The 23,019-nt window shown below is 41.8% G+C and overlaps 1 protein-coding gene across 1 annotated transcript in view; it reads left to right on the forward strand.

Annotated features, from left to right (window-relative positions):
- UVSSA (UV stimulated scaffold protein A) overlaps window positions 1–23,019 on the forward strand; it is a 261,433-nt gene that overhangs the window by 231,762 nt on the left and 6,652 nt on the right. The window contains 2 exon segments of the mRNA XM_030191086.1: window positions 3,290–3,387; window positions 3,389–3,477. Of these exon segments, the coding sequence (XP_030046946.1) occupies window positions 3,290–3,387; window positions 3,389–3,477 (187 nt within the window).

Below are 23,019 nucleotides of genomic sequence, written 5' to 3' on the forward strand. Positions count from 1 at the left end.
TATCAACCCATGTTCAGATAATTCCACAACTGTACCACTTTTGCAGTGGTGGATGGTGCCTCAGAATCTCTCCTAAGGTCTTTCTTTTTAATCCCCTCAACATCACAAGGTCCTAACAGATGACTCCATGTTGGGGTGCACACCTGGTGGACTTTCATAAACAAGGGTCTTGGTCTCCAAAGAAAAGAACTTCTTATATCAATCTTCTGGAATTACGAGCAGTTTGGATTTCACTCAGAACTTTCCAGAACCGTGTCTTGGGTCAGGTAATATTCGTCCGTACGAACAACCAAGTAACAATGTATTACCTGAACAAACCAGGAGGAACGGTTCTTACCTCCTCTTGTCGCCACACAGTTCAGATATGGACTTAGGCAGCATCGGAAAACATCTTCCTCAAAGCAGTATAAACTGGGTGGCAACCAGAATGCTGTTGTGGACAAGCTCAGCAGAGTCTTCCAACCTCATGAAAGGTGTCTCAGCACCTCTGTCGTTCATCACATATTCCAACAATGGGGAACCCCAGCAACAGACTTGTTTGCTTCTCCCCACAAAAACAAACATTCCACCACTTTTGTTCCTGACTGTATGCTCCCAACTGCACAGCCCCAGATGTCCCCCCCCCACAATACCTCTCATAGGGAAAACTCACTTCAGTACCAGTGAACCATGATTTTAGTGGCTCCTTAATGGCCACGTCAGATTTGGTTCCCTCTACTTCTAGAACTGTCATCCAGAAAAACTTGGAAGTTAGATCCGTTTCAACTCTAATCACACAGAACGATGGGTCTCTCCTTCATCCAGATCCTCGCTCTTTAGCCTTGACTGCTTGGTCGCTGATGACATATGTTTACAATTCAACAACTTGCTTGAAGAAGTCTCTTGGATACTCCTAGCCTCTAGAAAACCTTCAACAGGGAACTGTTATTGTTTAAAGTGGAAAAGATTTTCTGTCTGGTGTGCAGCCAGATCACTAGATCCTACTACGAGCTCTCTGCCTACCCTTGTAGAGTACCTCCTCCATCCTTCCGATTCTGGCCTCAAAACTAACTCAAGAGTACATTTGACTGCCATCAGCGCTTTTTTTTTTTCTAAACTTGGGAATAAGCCAATTTCAGTTCATCCCTTAGTACAGTGGTTCCCAAACCTGGTCCTAGAGGTACCCCAGCTAGTCAGGTTTTGAGGATATCCACAATGAATATTCATGAGAGAGATTTGCATGCACTGTTGCGTCACCCATGCCTGATCATGCAGCAACAGGTGTATACTTATAGCACTGTTTGCATGGGATTGAATCTTTGAGATAATGAAAGCCATAGGCAAGATTGTGTTATAACCAGTACCTGTTAAACAAGGTGTTGGAAAGGTGTGCTTATTTGGAGATGCACCCAGTGATGGGAGTGGCTTTCTTTTATGCTGAATTTCACCCCAACAAAATCCAAAATGGAAAATAACAATATACCACAAAACAACATTTATTTTTCAAAACTCCTCACTCAAGTGGAGAAATGCAGAAAGTGGAAAACAACATAAGTAATGCCACACTGGGAAAAGACCAAGGGTCCATTGAGCCCAGCATCCTGTCCACAACGGCGGCCAATCCAGGCCAAGGGCACCTGGCAAACTTCCCAAACGAACAAACATTCTATACATGTTATTCCTGGAATTGTAGATTTTTCCCAAGTCCATTTAGTAGTGGTTTATGGACTTGTCCTTTAGGAAACCATCCAACCCCTTCTTAAACTCTGCCAAGCTAACCGCCTTCACCACGTTCTCTTGCAACGAATTCCAGAGTTTAATTATGCGTTGGGTGAAGAAAGATTTTCTCCGATTTGTTTTAAATTTACTACACTGTAGTTTCATCGCATGCCCCCTAGTCCTAATATTTTTGGAAAGCGTGAACAGACGCTTCACATCCACCTGTTCCACTCCACGCATTATTTTATATACCTCTATCGTGTCTCCCCTTAGCCGTCTGTTCCCCAAGCTGAAAAGCCCTAGCCTCCTTAGTCTTTCTTCATAGGGAAGTCGTCCCATCCCCGCTATCATTTTAGTCGCCCAAACACAAATATTTTAGTGCATAAGTTGTGGCTCTCAGTTTGTAATACCGTGGCATTCTGCCTTCTGTAAATCAGAGTGTGTTGTATGAACAAATAAGCCTAACTGGCTATCATTTCAGCTCTTCATACCATCCTGGAACTTACCAGTATTTAGTAGAAGTCAAACGTGATGTAAAAGTGTTAACAAAATCACCCAACTGCATTTAAACACCAGAATGTTCTTAAAGCTCCCCAAATAAGGGCAGAATATGCTCACAATTCACATAACAGTGTATATATTCTACAATTTCATTCAAGATTTCACTGTCATTAATCAAAATCAAATGTGGCTTATCTGTCTAAAAGCCGACATCTGTTACAAGCGGGGAGGTTCTACAGAGCCCTGTTTCAGATCTGAGCCACCTTCGGAAACTCCAAATCGCTGGTGGCTGACTTTGAAGGAAATATTGCAGTTGTCACTACAGTCCTATGCAATTGCATGACGGGGCCAGTGAGCTCGAGGGTGAGAGCTGAAATGATAGCTGGTTAGGCTTATTCATTCATACAGTACGCTGTGATTTACTAAGGGCAGAACACCATAGTATTGCAAACTGAGAGCCACCACTTAAACACTAAAATATTTGTATTTAGGTATATTGTTTTCCACCCTCTGCGTTTCTACACTTGAGTGGAGAGTTTTAGAAAACATTTTTTATTTCTTTTACATTGGTCATTTCTTCTTCTGGTTCTACCTATCTCAGTGTGTGTCTTGAATTTCTGCTCTTCCTTGGGTCTGCCTATTAGTGGGTGTATGTCCCACTGCTGTCCTGTGTGCCTCTCTGTTTGCAAATGACCTGCCTTCAGCATCTTCAGCCACGTGTTTGCAGTAACTCTGTATCCTGTGTTTGTTTTCACCCTTAAAACCCTCTGCATTCATATGTATACACCAAAAAGACCATATGATACAAAAAAAAAAATCACCTGTCTCATCCTAGTTTGAGCATTCAAATAAGGTCAAAGATAGATATACACAACTACCCTTTATGCACTGTTTTCTTAGTGCTCAGCAGTTGTGAAAGAACACCTAAAAATCCTGAAATGTATCCAGCAAGGAAAAATATTCTGTTTCTGTAAGGGTGAGATGCTTTAAAGTGTTTCTACTCAGTGTATACTCAGTAAGCAGGTAGAAACTTACTGCACTAGGGATGAGTGCTGTTTTCTTAACACTTAAATGCTTGTTTTCTTAATAGATTGGCGAGACCCTGAGTTCATGAGAGAGATTGAATCAGCCACAGGAGTAGATCTTGGATCCTCGAAAATTACCGGAAAGGGCAAAGGTGGAAAAAAAAGGGAAGAAAAAGAAGTACCCAAATCTGACAGATCTGAAACAGCATACTAACACATCACGCTCACGGCTGCAGAAGAAAGTATTCAACAAGTAAGATTTTGTCTCAGTTACTGTAAAGGCATGTAACTGTCAAGGTTTTTTTTTCTCATGGACACACATGGTCTTTATTTTCAGAACAGATTTGCCATTATGGTACAGTAGAGGAAGCACTTTGGATAATAGAGGTTCCTGCATGTTTAACATTTAGGTTTTGCTTTATTTTTAATGAAAAGAATACTGTTTGAGAAAGTAAACACTGACTGTGAGAAAAGAGGATTGGAGAGCTCAGGTACAGTCGTGGTACCATCTAACTCAAGAGCAGCTAGACAGAGAAGGACCATAGATGATACTATCAAAAGAAATGTTTCATAAAATGAGTGCTAGATCTTGGAAACTGATGAGTTACTTGACTTAACCTCCTGGTTTATGGTGTCTTAAGACCTTCTAATGGAGTTCATAGTCCTTGGGCATTTGCCTCTAATTAAATCCTTTTGCTGTGGCCTGTTCTTTTCCTAAATACTCCAAGCACATATGACCTAAGTTATTTAAATAGGGCAGACTTTGAAAAAAACAGTTGGATAAATATCAACACACCACACAATGTTCAGTGTTTACCTTTTTTAAGCATGTTTTATATGATGATATTCTTCATATTTGTTATATCATGAATTACATGGGCCCGATATTCATCCGGTGGTGATCAGCGTTTTGCTGACTGCCGTCGGCGTTATACCTGGAAATTCAGTGCCAGGCCATGTTGGGGCTCCGGCATTGAATTTTCCATAAATGGAACTGGCAAAAACATAGCGGGGTGTTGATATTGAGAGAGACAAAGGCACTTAACCAGCTATGAAGAACCGCATAAAGATAGGACTGTGTTTTATGTGGTACTATTTATGCAGTTATCTTAGCCAGTTAACTGCTGAAAATTGGCATTGAATTGGCTAAATGCCATCCCTACCTCGGAACACCCCCAAAATAACTGATTTTGAATTGGGGACTAACCAGGATTTTTCAGCAGCACTATCCAGTTAACTGCCATTGAAAATGCCCGGTTAGCTCCAGATGGGTGATTTAAATGGCCAGGAGCCTCTCCTGGCCATTTAAATCATTTTGAATATCAGGCCCTATATTATTTCTGAAAGTTCACAAAAGCCAGCCAGCTATGACAAACTGATCAGAGTTATTCCAAGCTGTTTAAATGTCTAAAAGCATAAAACAAGTGGAGAGATTTTCTTACTACCTTTTTCATTTATTTTGGTTTGTGCTAATAATTGCATGTATGGGAAAGTTATATTCAAACCTGTCATGTTTTAATAGGTTTCCTGGTTTGCAACCACTAAACAGAATGATAACCTTGGCTCTTTTTACAGCAGCCCCAAATTACTTGTGATGTATAGGTGATAAAGCAAGGCTAGTCTGCCAATAAAGTTATGTGAGGGATGCACACAGATCATCTAAGTGGGATCTTCTTTCATTTGCACTGTCGTGCTGCTCTGGAGTGCTAATGTGGAGCTTACATGTCACGAAAGTGTCAAGGCTATGTTGTTATGGGAAAAACTCGCTTTTCTCCAGCAAGTTTAGTTATATCTGAAACACAAACCCCAAGTCATTTTTCAGTCTGGAAAAACAAGCCATAGTATTTCTAGTGTTTTATTCTGTTAAACTGCTGAATTTTTGTTTTGATAATGAGTACATTTATAACACCAGAACTGTATATAAGTACATCAGAATGCCTGTCTTTTGGCTCTATTGCTTTTTCTATATCTAGCTTTCTATTGTTTTGTCCTAATGTTACTAATAAGTTCATACTTCTTTTCCTGAAATGAAGAGGCTCAACCTCCAATTCATGGGAGTCAACAGTAGAATGGTGCCCATAGTTTGGTAGACATCCATCTTCCTTTTCTGTGGGTGGCTTTGTTTTGGGGCTTTGTGGTAGGAAAATTCCTATCAAGGCTTATGGGCTAGAGGGCATATTATGAGAGCAAGAGGTGGAGGAAGGATTGGGCTATTAAGAGTTGGTGGCGGCTGGGATGCTCATTACAGCTACTGGCCTTGCTGCAGGACTCATTTTCATAATGTATATGAGAATACCAGCACATCTTGGATAAATTAGGATACAATCCAATTTGTGAGCCAGTGCCAAAGAAGCACATTGACCATGGGAGTTGCTTTGACTGCTGGAGATTTAGATATACTAAAGGAGGTGTCCACTCCTTCAGAAGTGAAGCCTACATATAGGTCCACAAAATGAGACTGGTCTACCCTTGAGCATAGAGCTAAACAAGTATGGCGTTGAGAACCCATTGAAGATGAGGATACCTTGGTGGTAATTTCCTTTTGTTCCAAGAACCAGGAGTATACTGGAATGTGCAATCACATCCGCTTAAGTAGTTGCATATTGAAGATGCTGCACCTTTTATCCATCACTCTCATTTTTACAGTCTCTGGAGGCCCAGCTGTGAGCTGTTGGGTCACCTCAGTTCACCTTGAAGAAATTTGGTTCTTACGTTAAGCTCTGTCAGGTCAATGAGTGGAGCTGCTCACACCCTTTATGTTGTACACTGTCTTTCAAAAAATACATTCAACATCAGAGGTTTGGCTCCTCCCATTTCCCTGCTACTTCCAGATGTCTTTTCATATTAAAGGGTCCAATTGCTGTTGGTTTGCTCCTTAGGGGAATGCCTCTTAGTTCTTAAATGTAGCTACTGTCTATGGAAGTGTTTCACCTGGAAGACAATATTGTTTTGCCTTATTTCTCTTTTTGGTTTGAATTAGTTTATTTGAAACCCAATTTACTGATATGTGTTAATTTTCTGTTTGGAAAGGATGTCTCATGTGCTATAGTTTGTTATATGGCCAGTGAAGATACAGGGGGCCCTATAACCTTAATAGGCAGGAATCTGCTGTTCAAACACTAGTCCATTTTCTAAAGCTCGATCAAATTGATTACTGTAACATATTATATAAAGGCCTCGGACAAAAAAAAACTCTACCATATTCAGCTGATTTAAAATACATCAAACTAATTACAGGCTCAAGGAAACTTGATCCTGTCACTCCTTTTCTTAGAAATGCACATTGGTTGCCCATATCGCACAGAATTGCATACAAGATCCTTGATCAGGGTTACAGGAATCCTGCTATCTGGTTCACCTCCTAACACTATACTGCCCTTCTTGTGCTCTCTGATCCTCAAAACAAAACCTCTCAGTTGTGCATTCCTTTAGGCAAATTAAATTTGACTCCGTCCGCCACTCCCATTTTTTCAGTTTTTGCCCCACCCTCCAGAATGCACTTCTTTCCTATTTACATCAACAGAACTCGCTACAGAACTTTAAATCCAAATTAAAAACATACCTTTTTGATAATGTAGAATTCCTCTTTTGTGAGAGGGCCTGCCAGATAACACCTGACAGACCACCACTTCCCTTCCCTTCTGTTCTGCTTTTCTGCTACAAATCTGTCTTGTCATATATTGTAGCTCCTTCCTGCACCCCCTCCCCTCCCTCTTAGACGTATTCCCTTCCTGTGCCTTTTTCTTTTCTCTGTCTCTTTCCATTTGCCCTTATTTTAGAATTGTAAACTACATAAATAGTCTTTTTGATGTACGGCATACCAAATTATAAGTAAGCTTGGAAACTTAGGGGAGCCACTCATGTGATTCTCAATGTTTAAGTGGTAGTGGCTCTAACCCATGGCACTCTATAAATAGGTCTACTAGAGTTGAGCTTGTTACTGTTGAATGCAAGGTCAGTTAACACTGGCCATATCAATTCCTGAACAACAAGTTGACATAGTGCTTAGAAGTTGTGCCATGGCACCCAGAACTTCCATGCTCTGAATGCCGCTGTTCTTTTCCAGTTGTGGTTCTACTATGCAGCTCTATGAGTTTGAGCCATTTGGTGCCTAAACTCCCACACCAGTCTCGCTGTCTCAATTCTTGTGAGACCGGCACATGAGTTTTTGTGCCACGTGGCTCAAACTCCATGAGAGCTGAGTGGTGTAACCTACTCAGAAAAGAACAGCTGTTCTAGGATAGCAGCAGCAGCACTAGAGGAGGCAATTGGGGTGGTGGACAGGGGTGAGCAAGGTTGGCTGGTGGATATGAGGGTTGACTATGGCTGATTGGTAGGTGGTGGCTAGCTGAGGAAGTGGGGTGTCTGAAGCTGGCAAATTATAGTGGCAGGCTGAGTTGTGGCTGGCTGTATGGTGAGGGAAAGGAGATAGGATTTGATTTACTGCCTTTCTGTGGTTACAATCAAAACTATTTACGTATTATATATTATATAAAGGTACTTATTTTATACCTGGGGCAATGGAAGGTTAAGTGACTTGCCTAGAGTCACAGGGAGCTGCGGTAAGAATCAAAACCAGCTCCCCTGGTCCTCAGTCCACTGCACTAACCATTAGGCTACTCCTGGTAGGGGTTGATATTGGTGGGGACAAAGGGATTGAAAAATTTGAGAGAAGAGTGAGTGACAGACCAGTGAGGACCTGAGCTACTGTACAAAGAAAAATGAAACAGAGAAGCAAATCAACTTAGGCCTAGCTAACTGCAGGTTAACAATAGCATATCACAGACACATTAAGGTCTTCATTTTCAAAGCCCCCCTCCCCAACACAAAATGGGGAGACAGAAATCAGACCATAAAGAAAGTGCAGCAGACTTTGGAGAGCAGATATCCCCCGCTCTTCTACTTCAGTCAGATCAACTGGGTAGGGGAGAGGATTTTTAGAGCCCAGGAACTGAGAACTCTGTTTTGGAGTTGGCATCTAGATCCAAAGAAGATTTGTCAAAGCTTAGCTTAACAATAAACTAAATTAATATATGAGAAAGCAGATCTGTTTATTATAGAAACCTAGTTTTAGGACAGATAAGTTCTATTAGCAGAACTTCATCCTGCATGTTCTCCTTTCACTGCCTGGCAGAAATGTGACCTGCAGCCGATAATGAGTTATCTGATAAGCATAGAAATTTCTACATCTGAAGACTGTTGTTACTGGACTCTTAGAAGGTTTATTCATCTACTATGCTTCTCACAATAATCTTATCCCAGCCCTGACAAATTTAATCACTAAATTAGTTTTATTGCAAACTAATGTGGAGAGTTGCTCAGTGGTTAGAGCACTGGGCTTGACATCCGCAGGTGCCTGGTTCAAATCCCACTGCTGCTCCTTGTGATCTTGGGCAAGTGATTTAACCCTTCATTACCTTTAGTACAAAATTAGATAGTGAGCCCTCCAGGGACAGGGAAATACCTGGTGTACCTGAATATAACTCACCTTGCGCTACTGCTGAAGAAGGTGTAAACAAAATCCATATAAATAAATAATGTTCTGAACCAAGGAATTTTTAATACACAAACTGATGTAGCCCCTAATGAACCAGTTGCAGAATTTTTAGATAAAATATACATAAACTGTTTCTCAGATTGTGACCTCCTCAACTTAATAATCACTAAAGACTTTCCTTTTTAACAAGACTTACCATAATAATCAATAATAGGAATTCCAGTGCATCATTACTTACTTGATAGTCTGTTTCTGATTTACTGAATTGTTTATATCCATTATGCTACACTTGTTTTTTGTATGCAACCAATTGTTTTTCTACTCTTGAATGGCGCTTGCCATGATGTATTATTGGAAGCCACATTGAGTCTGCAAATAGGTGGGAAAATGTGGGATACAAATGCAATAAATAAATAGCCACATCCATGACATAAAATGTGAAGTTCAAAGACTGGAGAGAAAATGGAGAAAGTTACAAAATGAAATTATTGAAAGAAATTGAAAACTATAATCTCGGACAAGAGAGGTTTATATTCTAGAATGATTACGAATGCTGAGGAAAAACTTTTCTATTGTAAAGTATAATGATCCAATGTGATATACTTTATAACCAGCTAGCAAAATGAATTTTTTAAAAGAGAAAGTTGCTAATTTGTGACTCCCTTGGAGGAAATAAAGGACCTGATCCAAAGGCCACCTCTTCGTTTTTTTGAATCATAGTCCAAGGAATAAAATCAATTTTGGGATTCAAATAGTATAGTCATCCCCTGTTGTCAAAGCTAATTTGCGTATTTTTGAGAGGTGGCCATGCCCACTTCAGTCCTGACAGCCAATCAGGGCTGAGGATATGCCCAAGTCCTACCCACATCTGCACTAGCCACACACCCTTTGATGTCACAGGATGTGATGTCACAGCCCCTAACCCTACCCTATTTGCATAGCCCCACTCCTAACCCCACCCTTTTTGTATAACCCACCCCCAAACCCAACCCCTTTTAATAATATAACAGGAATTAATCATAGCCATGCCTCTTTTTCCAAAGATGGCAGCCACCACAGGATATACTACGTTACTTCCTTTTTTCACTAATGGCTGCCATCTTGGATTGGGTCATGTGACAGGAAGTGATGTCAACAAAACCCATAGGCGTAGTTTGACTGTTTCATTTGGGGGGGCAAAGAATGGGCGGAGCATATTAGCATATCATTTGCATATATACATATGCAAATGAATATGCTAATGTGGAGGAAGGAATTGAATTTACAGGCAAAATATCACAGATCACATTTCAAAAAGCTGACACATTTCAATTAATAAATTATGAATAAAATACTTTTATCTACCTTTGTTGTCTGATCATTTAGTTTTTCTATTCGCTTTGGTCCCAGTGTCTTCTGTTTTATTCAGTGTCTTCTTTCCAGTAGGCTTCCCTCTGCTCCCCACCCCTCGCAGTCCCATCCATCTCTTGCTCCTTCCTTCTGCTCCCCACCCCTCGCAGTCCCATCCATCTCCTGCTCCTTCCCTCTGCTTCCCACCCCTCCCAGTCCCATCCATCTCCTGCTCCTTCCCTCTGCTTCCCACCCCTCCCAGTCCCATCCATCTGTTACTCCTTCCCTCTGCTTCCCACCCCTCCCAGTCCCATTCATCTCCTGCTCCTTCCCTCTGCTTCCCACCTCTCCCAGTCCCATCCCTCCCAGTCCCATCCATCTGTTGCTCCTTCCCTCTGCTTCCCACCCCTCCCAGTCCCATTCATCTCCTGCTCCTTCCCTCTGCTTCCCACCCCTCCCAGTCCCATCCATCTCCTGCTCCTTCCCTCTGCTTCCCACCCCTCCCAGTCCCATTCATCTCCTGCTCCTTCCCTCTGCTCCCCACCCCTCCCAGTCCCATTCATCTCCTGCTCCTTCCCTCTGCTTCCCACCCCTCCCAGTCCCATCCATCTGTTGCTCCTTCCCTCTGCTCCCCACCCCTCCCAGTCCCATCCATCTTCCCTCTGCTCCCCCCCCCCCCCCCCGCGAGGTCCAAGATGGTGACTCCGTTTACCCCCTCTCTTCCTCCCTCCCTCCCTCCGGTGCAGGCAACAGTCTTCAGCTTTTTCAGCGTTCCTGGCAGCGGTAGCGATGTACACGCTGCCTTCGGTCTGCCCCGGAAGTCTTCTCTTCAAGTTCCTGTTCCCACCTATGCGGGAACAGGAACTTGAAGAGAAGGCTTCAGGGCAGACCGAAGGCAGCGTGTACAACGCTACCGCTGCCAGGAACGCTGGAAAAGACTGCTGCCTGCGGCGGAGGGAGGGAGGGAGGAAGAGAGAGGGGTAGACGGACACGCTCCTCTCCGTCCGCTACTCCGCTTGGCTTCCCTGCCCTCTCTGTCTGCGTCCCGCCTTCCTCTGACGTCAGAGGAAGGCGGGACGCAGACAGAGAGCAGGGAAGCCAAGCGGACGGAGAGGAGCACGTGCGTGCATGTGTTTTTTTTTTTTTTTTTTTTTAAACTAATGGCGCGGCGGCGCCTCATCGTCGTTTGGGGGGGCATTGCCCCCCCTCGCCCCCCCCAGTCTACGCCTATGACAAAACCCGACACTGCTTCCTACAGCCTTGGAGGAATGTGCACTGCTTAACTTTTTTCTTATAGGAAAGGGCATTTTTAGCCCAGATTTCTTTTTCTTTTTTTCTCTCTCCCCCCCTCCCTGTGTTTATTTTCAGTTGGATCGATTTAGGTCCATCTGATTTTTAAGAATGACAGGATGAACTAGCATGCTATACAAGTGTTTGGGGGGGAGGGGAACACATTTTGGCCCACCTCCCCCCACTGCTGCTACATGATGGTACCTTAGTTGGCGGGGGTCTCCAACCCCCACCAGCTGAAGCGCTTGTCCCTCACTGGTCTTGCATTGCTTGCCCTGCTCTATTCTCAGTTACACCGGGCACTCGTTGTAATGAAACTGAGCATGTGCGAAATGTCACGCGTGCTCAGTTTCAGTAAAATGAGTGTGCACGGCGACTGAGAAGAGCTGAGTAGGCAATGCGGTGAGACCAGTGTAGGAGAAATGCTTCAGCTGGCAGGGGTTGGGGACCCCAGCCAGCCAAACCAGGGGCCCCAGAGCCAATTTGGGGGGACCAGACCCTTGTGTCCCCCCTGTAGCTACACCACTGGTTACAGCATAACTGAGGAAAACATTTACAGATCAGCAAACCTTTTTCCAGAACTAATGTGCTGTACAAAAGCCTCTGTAACAACCATGTGAACTGCTTGCTTTGCAACCACGTTGTATTGTCTGTATAAGATCAATTAGTTTGTAGCCTCCACCCTAACCCCATCCCTTTCCCTAACCATCTGCCCTCAAATCCTGTCTTTATCACGATACAGACTCCATGATTTTTGTGAGTAAGGAAGGTAAATAGGATCCTCCTTTGGGTGACTATTTAGGTGAATTAATGAGAGAGATTCCTAAGGGTGAGCATATCACAGAGTTTGTCTCAGCCGGTCCTAAAACATACGGGTACAGGTTGTCCAGCAGAGAGACCCATCTGAAGGTAAAAGGCATCATACTCAACAGTGAAAACAATGAGAAAATAAATTTTTGCAGTCTAAAGGAGATAGTTATGGATTATTACACAGAAAAGAAAGCACAATTGCAAAGTGCGGTGATCCTTTACTGAAAGCCAAAAAACATTTATGCTATATGACAAGACTAGCTAGACCTAAAATATCCAAAAAGTATGTCATTTATGACTGTGAATGTATGCAGGAGATGGGATTACACATCCCCAACCACATCTTTGCAATAGATATTTACCATGAGCATGCATGGGAATTCAAGGGGACAAACTGTCTCACCAAGTTCACAAGTGCCTTTATTGACAAGCAGTTCATGAACATAGCGCACAGTTTGTTTATTTGGATTTTGCTCACACCTTTTTCAGTAGTAGCTCAAGGTGAGTTACATTCATGTACAATGGGTATTTCTCTGTCCCTTGAGGGCTCACAATCTAATTTTGTCCCTGAGGCAATGAAGGGTTAAGTGACTTGCCCAAGATCACAAGGAACAGCAGTGGGATTTGAACCAACCACCTCTGGATGTCAAGACTGCTGCTTTAACCACTAAGCTACTGCACTTGTGTTTGAAAGGTTATGATGGTTATTTAGTCTCAGTTTTTGTGGGAAATGAGGGATATGAGTTTGTTAGCACAGGGTGGTAAGCTTTTACAAATACGAATTAATTCACTGGACATTCGTTTCATAGCTTCTCTAAGTTTTCTGCCCATGAAGCTTTGCAAGCTCCCACAAGCCATAGGTTTTGAAGGCAGCAAAGGGAACTGTCCTCACTTTTTTAAAACCTTGGAAAGTTAAAACTATGTATGGGAAATGATGGTCTAAATGGTGGCAAGACTCAGGTGGGTGACTACTTTGTCGACGATTATACCGTCATTAACAGCGAGCAGGCTACCTTTGAATTAATGAGTGCTTTTACCACAGCTGTATGACCTATGTTTCTAAAAAAAAAAAAAAAAAAGACAGAATCCGTTGATGGGTACTACTTTTTGGGTTTCTCAACTACTAAACACAGTGCAAGGCAGATTACCTAAACGAGGAACATGCTTGGGACAGTTTGGTTAAAATGGATAGAGAATGAGCAGCCTTTCTGAGCAGAGCCGTGTTACCCGAACCTTTAGTTCCACGACACGCCCTTTTTGGAGGCAGAACAAACACCATGTGTCTGTACTATCAGGTTAAACAAGGTGATAAAATACACTATTATAATTTTACTAGTTTGTACCCTTTTGTCAAATAAAAGTAAAGAATATCTGATTGGTCACCCCCAAATCATCTATGAAAATTTTGTACCCCTCTCTGATTATTTCAGGCTTGTGAAAGTCAAGGTGTTCCCGCCATGTGAACTCTTTCCCTGTACTGCATGTTAGGGTGCATGGTAAACTCATGTATCCATTGTGTTGCACCTGAGCTGTAATGGGTCAGCAGTAGAAATGCACCCGCTCTGACAGCGAGAGAGCCCTGGTGGGGATGTAGTGTACCATAGAATTGGAAATAGCTATCTCTAAAAGGGTACAGGGTTGAAGAAATCTACGAGGTCTGGCATTTTGAACAGACAACTATACAACTGTTTGCAGAATACATAAACATACATCTACTCCAGAGATCTTGCTTAAACGTACTGTAAAATTAGAACTGGTGTTTTGCGGGAGTATTTCTGCAGAAGCATTGCTAGGTACTGTAATGTAGAGCCTTTCATTGTCCATGTTGGTTCTCGTTCACAGCCTTTAGATGTCTTGTACCTCACTGGCCAACACCCAACTGTTTAAATTTCTCAGGCCACCCTCTCCATTTCACTAGACATTTTTGCTCTCACCCCCTTCCTTTTACTTCTAAAACGTTTTCAATGCAGTGGACCCTGTCAGTATCAGGATTGATTTTTAATAGTTTGTCGGGGTAAAAAGAACCTTCCATGACTTCCCCGTCATAATCCTGTATCTTATAAACAGGCTTCTGCCCTCTTTTTACCACATCTGTTATTATAAATATCTCAGTAGTCCATGTCTGTTTGTACCCCTTTTGAAAAATGCCTTTTGTTTTCGACAGTCTTATGTGATCATCTTTTGCAAAATGTTTCATGGCCATTTCTAGTTTTGCATTCCCTCTATAGATCATTTTCCAGACCTGCAGAGGTGTCACTTCGATAGGTGTACCCCTTATGTCCCTTTGAAAACTCCAGTTATAGCTATGTAACATACATTGAGATGAGTTACTTTACTGTTAAACTGAGTTATTAGTAACTAGGTCTCATTGCATAAAATGAGACCACCTGTGAATGAGGATCTAAGATGATGGTTTTGTGACATATTTGGGTGGGAGCTGTCTTACCAGCAATTTTTGCATGCCTGCATTTCGGCTCCTTACAGTGCTTTGGCATGTGGAAGAGTAAGGCAAAGACCAAGCTATGTCTTCCTGGGACTGGTTTGCCCCTGAGATATGAAAGGCTATGCTGGATTATTTTTGAGCTCTGACTTTGCTTGATGTAAAGTTTGCTTCTGCCAAGTTCACAGCAGAATCCCTAGACCACAGTGCTGAAGGGGCATCCCTGAGCTCTAGTGAAAGAGCAGCCCCTCCCTTCTACCTGGGTGTGAAGATGGTGATAGATAGGAGCTGGCTTCCAGCAGCACAGAGATTGCAGCATGAAGAGCCCCACAGGAGGAGCATCTTATTGTGGCTTCCACTTCTCTAGCAAAGCCTATGGGGGGCCAGATTAGTTCCGTTGATACCAGTGGACACAAGTGTGCTAGCTAGGAGAGTCAGTAGTGCAACCTCCAATGTTCTTGTTGGATTGATTGAAAAACCTGCTGTTGTGACTTTGGAGTCATTCTGGGACGTGCTACAGAACCCAAATTCTTCTTGTCAGTCTTTTGCTAATAAATCAGTGAATGACATTACAAATCTTACTGAGAGAGTTGGGGCTCAACCAACTCATTCGATCACTATACAACTTTGTTATCAACCGAGTGGGCAAACGCCTAACGGTACTATGTAAGCCACATTGAGCCTGCAAATAGGTGGGAAAATGTGGGATACAAATGCAACAAATAAATAAGTAGTGGAACAGCATTCAGTAACGTTTAGAGAAGTAGACAATAAAGTATCTATTTTACAAGAGGTACAGGGAGTACTCATGAGTGATAAAACTTTCCTTGATCATAAGGTGGAATATTTGGAGAACCAGTCAAGAGAAAACAACTTAAGGTTCCTAAATTTTTCTAAATTACCACTTATTTCTCCATTGGAAATCTTATGGAAATACGTGAAGGAAATATTGGGTATACCAGTTGAAATTCTTCCACCTTTGGTGAGAGTGTTAACTGGAGGAGTCACCAGCGGGCTATTAGATCAATAGGATAAAGGTTCAGGTTTATCTAACAACTGATTTTTTAGGTCAGTACTTGAAGTGATAACTCAGGACCACGTTGCTGGCCACTTTTGTGTTTGAACCTGATAGAAATACTTTTCTCTGGTTTTATTTCAGACACATGAATGAGTTTTATTCTTAGGTTCGAAGATACGAGTATTTCATGATCTATCAAGGGCAATTAAGAAGAGACACCAGGACTTCATGGTGCTTAAGCCTAGGGTTCTGGCACTGGGTGCTGCATATTTGTTGAAATTTCCTTGTGAGGATAAATCCTGTTTTTCCAGCCTTAAGCAACTCTTAGAACTTATAATCTCTAAGGAGAAATTGAAGGTTCAGACTTAGCACTTCCTAAAATTAGGTACTGAGGTGGGCTGCAGCTTTTGTCATGTGCATTTCAATTTCAATTTAATATTTCCTTTTTTCTTATTTGGAAATAGTTCCTCTTATTTTCTTCATTTGTGGACAAACTTCTTTAATGTTAGGGTGTGTGATTTTGATTTTCCTTGTAATTTATTTCTTATATCACACAATGGGCTGTGATAGTAATATTAAAAAGTTATAAATAAAAAAGATGCTAAAATAGCAAGTGTTAATGATAGGTTGCTCTTATTGATAACTTCTCCCGATATCATAGCTATCCCTGCTTTGTCTTAACCACACCTATTACATATTTTGGTAACACTCTTCTCCAGTCCTCTAGGACCACTCCAGACTCTAAGGAAGCATTGCAAAAGTCAGATAGCAGAGCTGCCAAAACTTTCCTAAGATCCTTTAGTACCACCTTGGATGTATCCCATCAGGCCCCATCACTTTGTCTACCTTTCCTTTAGCTAGCTTCTCACAAATAGTCTTCTGATGTTTGCCAAGGTCTACCACACATCCATTCCTATTAACTTTTGTCTTCTGACGTCCTACTCCCAGCTCTTCATCTGTGAACACAGAACTGAAATATTTGTTAAGCAATTGTGATGTGATGTGGTTCTTGTATCCTGCCAACTCCCACTTAGTAGTAGTTCAAAGGGGGTAACAGAATAAATGAGAGGAAGAAAAAAAAAGTTAAGACAAAACTCTTGTAAACAAATAACTAAATTCTTACGGCATGAAAAATAACTGAGAGAAATCCAAAATACAATAGGAAAAGAAAGCCAAAAACGGGGAACCTGATAACAAAAGGACATCTCTAAAACCATTTTATATCTAACATTAGAAAAAAAAGGTAAAATCAAGCAAAATGGATCAAGATTCCATGAATGGAAGGAAAGGAAATTGAGCAAAAAATATTCTGGAGATGTACCATCAAACATTTTAAAGATTGTACAAGCCAACTTAAAACTCTTTCAAATGAATAGGAAGCCAATGCAAGGAGACAAGAGTGATAGTGGAACTACTGGACTTTTTAAGGCCAAAAATAAGTTTAGCGGCTGGTTCTGCTTTAGGTTCTTTCGAGTATATTTCTGTCAGACATAGACTATAGAGGCGGTCAAAGGTTATTACATAAACTTTATTCAAGTAAGTAAATTATAAATCATACATCACCTCTTGAGTTGACAACATCTTCTGTCAGCGACTGGGAGGTTACGATGCAGCCATACAGAGAGTCTCAGTGGGCAAAAGGGGCCCAGGCAACACGTCTGCTCCTGGACTGAAACCTCTCTTTGTCCGCCTTTAATTCCCAGCTTTTATACTGACCAATAAACATGATCTCATTCAATTGAATAAGGCTGACATGTAGTTAAGGATATGACAGTTTCTTAATGCATCCCCAGGAACTGGTCAGGTTTCCAGAGATTCATGTGAAACATCATCCTTAGCCCTAAGCATGTTGTCATTCCATTTAGTACAAATTACTTCATCATTTAATATGATAATGCTATCAATTCCTGTCCTGAGAGTCCATTACTTTCAAGAGAGCATTAAATATCCATATGGGAGTCCATTATGTACTTTCAAGAGAACATTAACTATGATATCATTACTTATGTACTTTCAATAAACATTACATTTGATAGGCAGAACTCATTATGTACTTTCATGGAAACACGAAAGGCCAAATTGACCCTGTAACATTCTGGCAACAGATCTACAAGAACGAATGGACAGCACAGACAGACTCGAAACACTATCTCCTAGATTGGGACAACAGATGCAGAAGCATATTAGACAACATAGCACCACTACAAACAGGAGCCTCACGAAGACACAACTCGATACCATGGTTTAACGAAGAACTGAAAAAACTAAAAACACAAGTTAGGAGGCTTGAACGAACATGGAATAAAATAAAAGATGAATACACACTTAACACATGGAAACAAATGCAAGGAAAATACAAATATGCAATAAGACAAACCAAAAGGTCATACTACAAAACCAAAATAGGGCCAGACTACAAAGACACGCATGAACTTTTCCAACTCGTGAACAAACTACTAGATACCACACCGGTTACCACAACCAGCACAGACACCCCATCAGCAGACAACCTTGCTAAATACTTCAACGAGAAAATTATAAAGCTACGAATCACGTTACCTCTTAATACCACCAACCACGAAATATTCATAGACTGTCTGGACCCAATCCCCAATGAATATCCAGCAGAACGAATCTGGACAAACTTCGCTCTACTTACTGATGAAACCGTCACCCAAGCGATCAACAGGTTTGCCAAATCCCACTGCAAACTGGACATATGCCCCAACAACCTAATAAAATCCACCCCTCAACGCTTTATAACAGACCTTACGTCGCACCTAAACTACATGTTAAAACACGGACTCTTCCCCAAGGATAAAGGAAACATACTACTCACCCCAATACCTAAAGAATCAAAGAAAAAAACCAAATGACATAACCAACTACCGCCCGGTAGCATCTATCCCTCTGGCAGTCAAACTAATGGAAAGTATGGTAACCAAGCAGCTTACCGACTACTTAAATACTCAATATTACATGAATCAAAATCAGGATTTCGATCTAACCACAGCACCGAAACAGTACTAATCACTCTCCTAACCAAATTCAAACAAACAATTGCAACTGGCAATAGTGTACTTCTCCTACAATTCGACATGTCCAGCGCGTTCGACATGGTAAGCCATAAAATACTATTAAACATCCTAGAATACTTCGGGATTGGAGGAACCATACTTAGCTGGATGAAAGGCTTCCTTAACCGCAAGAACATACCAAGTGATATCAAATTCGAATACATCACCATGGAAACCAGAATGCGGAGTACCCCAAGGATCACCGCTTTCACCGACCCTTTTCAACCTAATGATGACACCTCTAGCCAAATCACTATCCTACCAAGGCCTTAATCCCTACATCTATGCAGATGATGTCACGATCTACATCCCGTTCAAACATGATCTAACAGAAATCACAAATGAAATCAAACACAGCCTCCAAATCATGAATTCATGGGCGGATGCATTTCATTTAAAACTCAACGCAGAAAAAACACAATGTCTCATCCACTCATCACAATATAAAATGAACAAACTCACCACTATAAACACCCCAAACTACACCCTTCCTGTTTCAGATAGCCTGAAAATTCTCAGAGTCACAATTGACCAAAACCTCACACTAGAAAGCCATGCGAAAAATACAACAAAGAAAATGTTCCGTTCAGTGTGGAAACTCAAAAGAGTAAAACCTTTCTTCCCAAGGGATATATTCCGCAGACTGGTACAATCAATAGTGCTAAGCCACCTAGATTACTGCAATGCAATCTATGCCGGATGCAAAGAACAAATTATTAAGAAACTCCAAACTGCCCAAAACACAGCAGCCAGACTCATATTTGGAAAAACGAAAGTGCCAAACCCCTAAGAGAAAAACTACACTGTCTCCCACTTAAAGAACGTATTGCGTTCAAAATTTGCACTCTGGTTTATAAAATCATTCACGGCGAGGCCCCAGTCTACATGTCAGACCTCATAGACTTACCATCCAGGAACACAAAAAGGTCAGCATGCACATTCCTGAATCTCCACTACCCCAGCTGCAAAGGACTAAAATATAAATTAACATATGCATCCAGCTTCTCCTACATAAGCACACAACTATGGAATGCACTACCAAACACCATAAAAACAATGCACGACCTAACTCCCGAAAATCACTAAAAAACAACCTGTTCAATGAGGCATACCACAATGATCTATCCTAAACACCAGACAACGAAACTTATACCAGAACTGGACAAAACCAAGCTCTCTATACCTGACTACTTCAGTTACTTTGTCACTAATGAACTTTAATGCAGTACCACTCTGTTTCTCATTCCGAATATGAATTCTCTACACTTGACTGCTTAATCTACTCTGTCACTATGAACTTTAATGCAATACCTCTTTGTATTTCTCATTCCGGAAATGGCGATCGCCATTACGGAATAATGTAAGCCACATTGAACCTGCAAATAGGTGGGAAAATGTGGGATACAAATGCAACAAATAATAATAATAATAACAATACTTTGGCAGTACCCAATATCAAGCACAAACTTCCATTACACGGCTGTGTTCTGTAACAATTTAAGTTTACAACACAATTTCACAGCAAGAGAAGAGTAAAGAGCATTATGGTAATCTAAATGACTTAAAATACAAGATGGAACTAAAATGGTGAAATGTTTTTTTGTCAAAATAACGATGAATATGATGTAACTGATGCAGATTGAAAAAGATAATTTGAGTTAAATGATTCACTTGCGGTTTCAAAAGAACGAAGTAGTATGTAGTATAACTCCAAGGATCTTAGAAGAACGATCAATTTTAAGAGTATATAAGTATTGCCATACTGGGACAGATCGAAGATCCATCAGGTCCAGCATCCTGTTTCCAGCAGTGGCCAATCCAAGTCACAAGTACATGGCAAGATCCCAAAGTGGTACAATACATTTGGTGCTGCTTTTTCTAGAAATAAGCAGTGGATTTTCTCCAAGTCCATTTTAATAATGGTCTATGGACTTTTCCTTTAGGAAGCCATCCAAACCTTATATGGTGTGAAGTCCCGCCCAACGCATTCCAGAAGCACTGGTCAGGGCTGGGCGCCGCCATTTTCAAGGCAGTGCTGGAAAAGGAAGGGAGTATACTACCTCCCTCCTCCAGCAAAGGTACAGGGGGTAGGGAAGAGGGCCGCTAGACCACCAGGTTGGGGTGAGGGCTTGATTTGTGGCCCAGTGGGCCACCAGGGCTTTTTTGTGGGGATGTAAGAGGAGTTAGGGGGGCTGGAGATCCACCGGACCTTGGGTCAGAGGGACTGGAGGTCCGCTGGACCTCTAGCTCCCATGTTGCTGGCTTGGGGTGGGGGTTTATTTTGACTGCCCAGACCTATCAAACAAGTGCGGGAGGATTGTGCATAAATGCATTCTCAGCACAATTCTCCCGCACTTTACCCTTTGATCAGAGTAGCACGCATAAATTTGCATGCATTTATCTCTGATCATGGGGGCGGTAAAGCCCTGCATTGTTCCAGCGCTATTTTTAGAGTTCCGTTTAGAACAGCGTGGGGCTTTCGATCATCTGGGCATCAGTTTGGAATGGAATGGAATGCTGACAACTGGTCGAAAATTAACAGGAAGACTAGGATCTGTGTTGACTTTTTTAAGAATAGGAGTGAGAATAATTCCTCCTGACCTTGAGAGGTATTGTCTGGTCTTTAGAAGAGAATTTTAAAAAGAAGTGGTGGATACTTGGAATGCCCTCTCGTGGGAGGTGGTGGAGATGAAAACGGTAACGGGATTCAAACATGCATGGGATAAACATAAAGGAATCCTGTTCAGAAGAAATGGAGCTTAGCCGAGATTGGATAACAGAGCCGGTAGTGGGAGGTGGGGCTGGTGCCGGGCAGAATTATACGGTCTGCCAGAGCCAATGGTGGGAGGTGGGGATAGTGCTTGGCAGACTTGTACGGTCTGTGCCCTGAAAAAGACAAGTGCAAATCAAGGTAAGGTATACACAAAAAGTGGCACATTTCTTGGGCAGACTGGATGGACCGTGCAGGTCTTTTTCTACCGTCATCTACTATGTATGTTACTATCAATGACTAAAGAGGGGGGAGATTTCATAATATAAGATGGACAGCTATCCAGTAGAAAAGAAGAAGAGAATTTAGATGGGAGTGAAACAACTTGATCCCTTTTGACAAGTTGAAAGGAATTCCAAGATCTATCAGCAGGAATAGTTTGGCTATTCAATGAAGCAGACACAAATTTCATAAGTACATAAGTATTGCCATACTGGGACAGACCAAAGGTCCATCAAGCCCGGCATCCTGTTTCCAGCAGTGGCCAATCCAGGTAGCCAGTACCTGGCAAGATCCCAAAACAGTACAATACATTTTATGCTGCTTATCCTAGAAATATGCACTGGATTTTCCCAAGTCCATTTTAATGATGGCTTATGGACTTTTGTTTTAGGAAGCTAGCCAAACGTTTTTGAAACCCTGCAAAGCTAACTGCTGTACATTCTTTGGCAACAAATTCCAGAGTTTAATTACACTTTGAGCGAAGAAAATTTTTCTGATTCGTTTTAAATTTACTACTTTGTAGTTTCACTGTGTGCCCCCTAGTCCTACTGTTTTTGGAAAGAGTGAACAAGCGATTCACATCTACCCATTCTACTCCACTTATTATTTCTATCATATCTCCCCTCAGTCGCCTATTCTCCAAGCTGAAGAGCCCTAGTCACCTTAGCCTTTCCTCATAGAGAAGTTGTCCCATCCCCTTTATCATTTTCCTCACCCTTCACTGTACATTTTCTAATTCCATTATATCTTTTTTGAGATGTGGTGACCAGAATTGTATACAATATTCGAGTTGCGGTCACACCATGGAACGATACAAAGGCATATAACATCCTCAGTTTTGTCTTCCTTCCTTTCCTAATACCTAATATTCTATTTGCTTTCTTAGCCGCCGCCGCCGCACACTGAGCAGAGGGTTTCAACGTATCATCAATGATGACATCTAGATCCCTTTCCTGGTCAGTGACTCCTAATGTGTGGAGCCTTGCATCATCATGTAGCTATATTTTGGGTTCCTCTTTCCCACATGCATCACTTTGCACTTGCTCACATTACAAATTGCTGTTTTCTATGTTTTTATAGGCATTCTCCATTCTGATTTTGACATTTCATCATGAGATCATCACCATCAGTGTTCCAATTAGTAACAATTTGTTTTTAATTTAGCAAGGTCCTGTGTATACCATTTAGCCTTATGGGAAGATAGAACAACTATATTGACTAACATAAGCACCGCCATGCTGGGAAAAGACCCAAGGTCCATCAAGCCCAGCACTCCGTCTCCGACAGCAGCCAATTCAGGCCCCAAGAACCTGGCAAAAACCCAAAATTTAATAACAATCAA

This window comes from Microcaecilia unicolor, chromosome 2, assembly GCF_901765095.1.
Source record: "Microcaecilia unicolor chromosome 2, aMicUni1.1, whole genome shotgun sequence".
Lineage (NCBI taxonomy): Eukaryota > Metazoa > Chordata > Amphibia > Gymnophiona > Siphonopidae > Microcaecilia > Microcaecilia unicolor.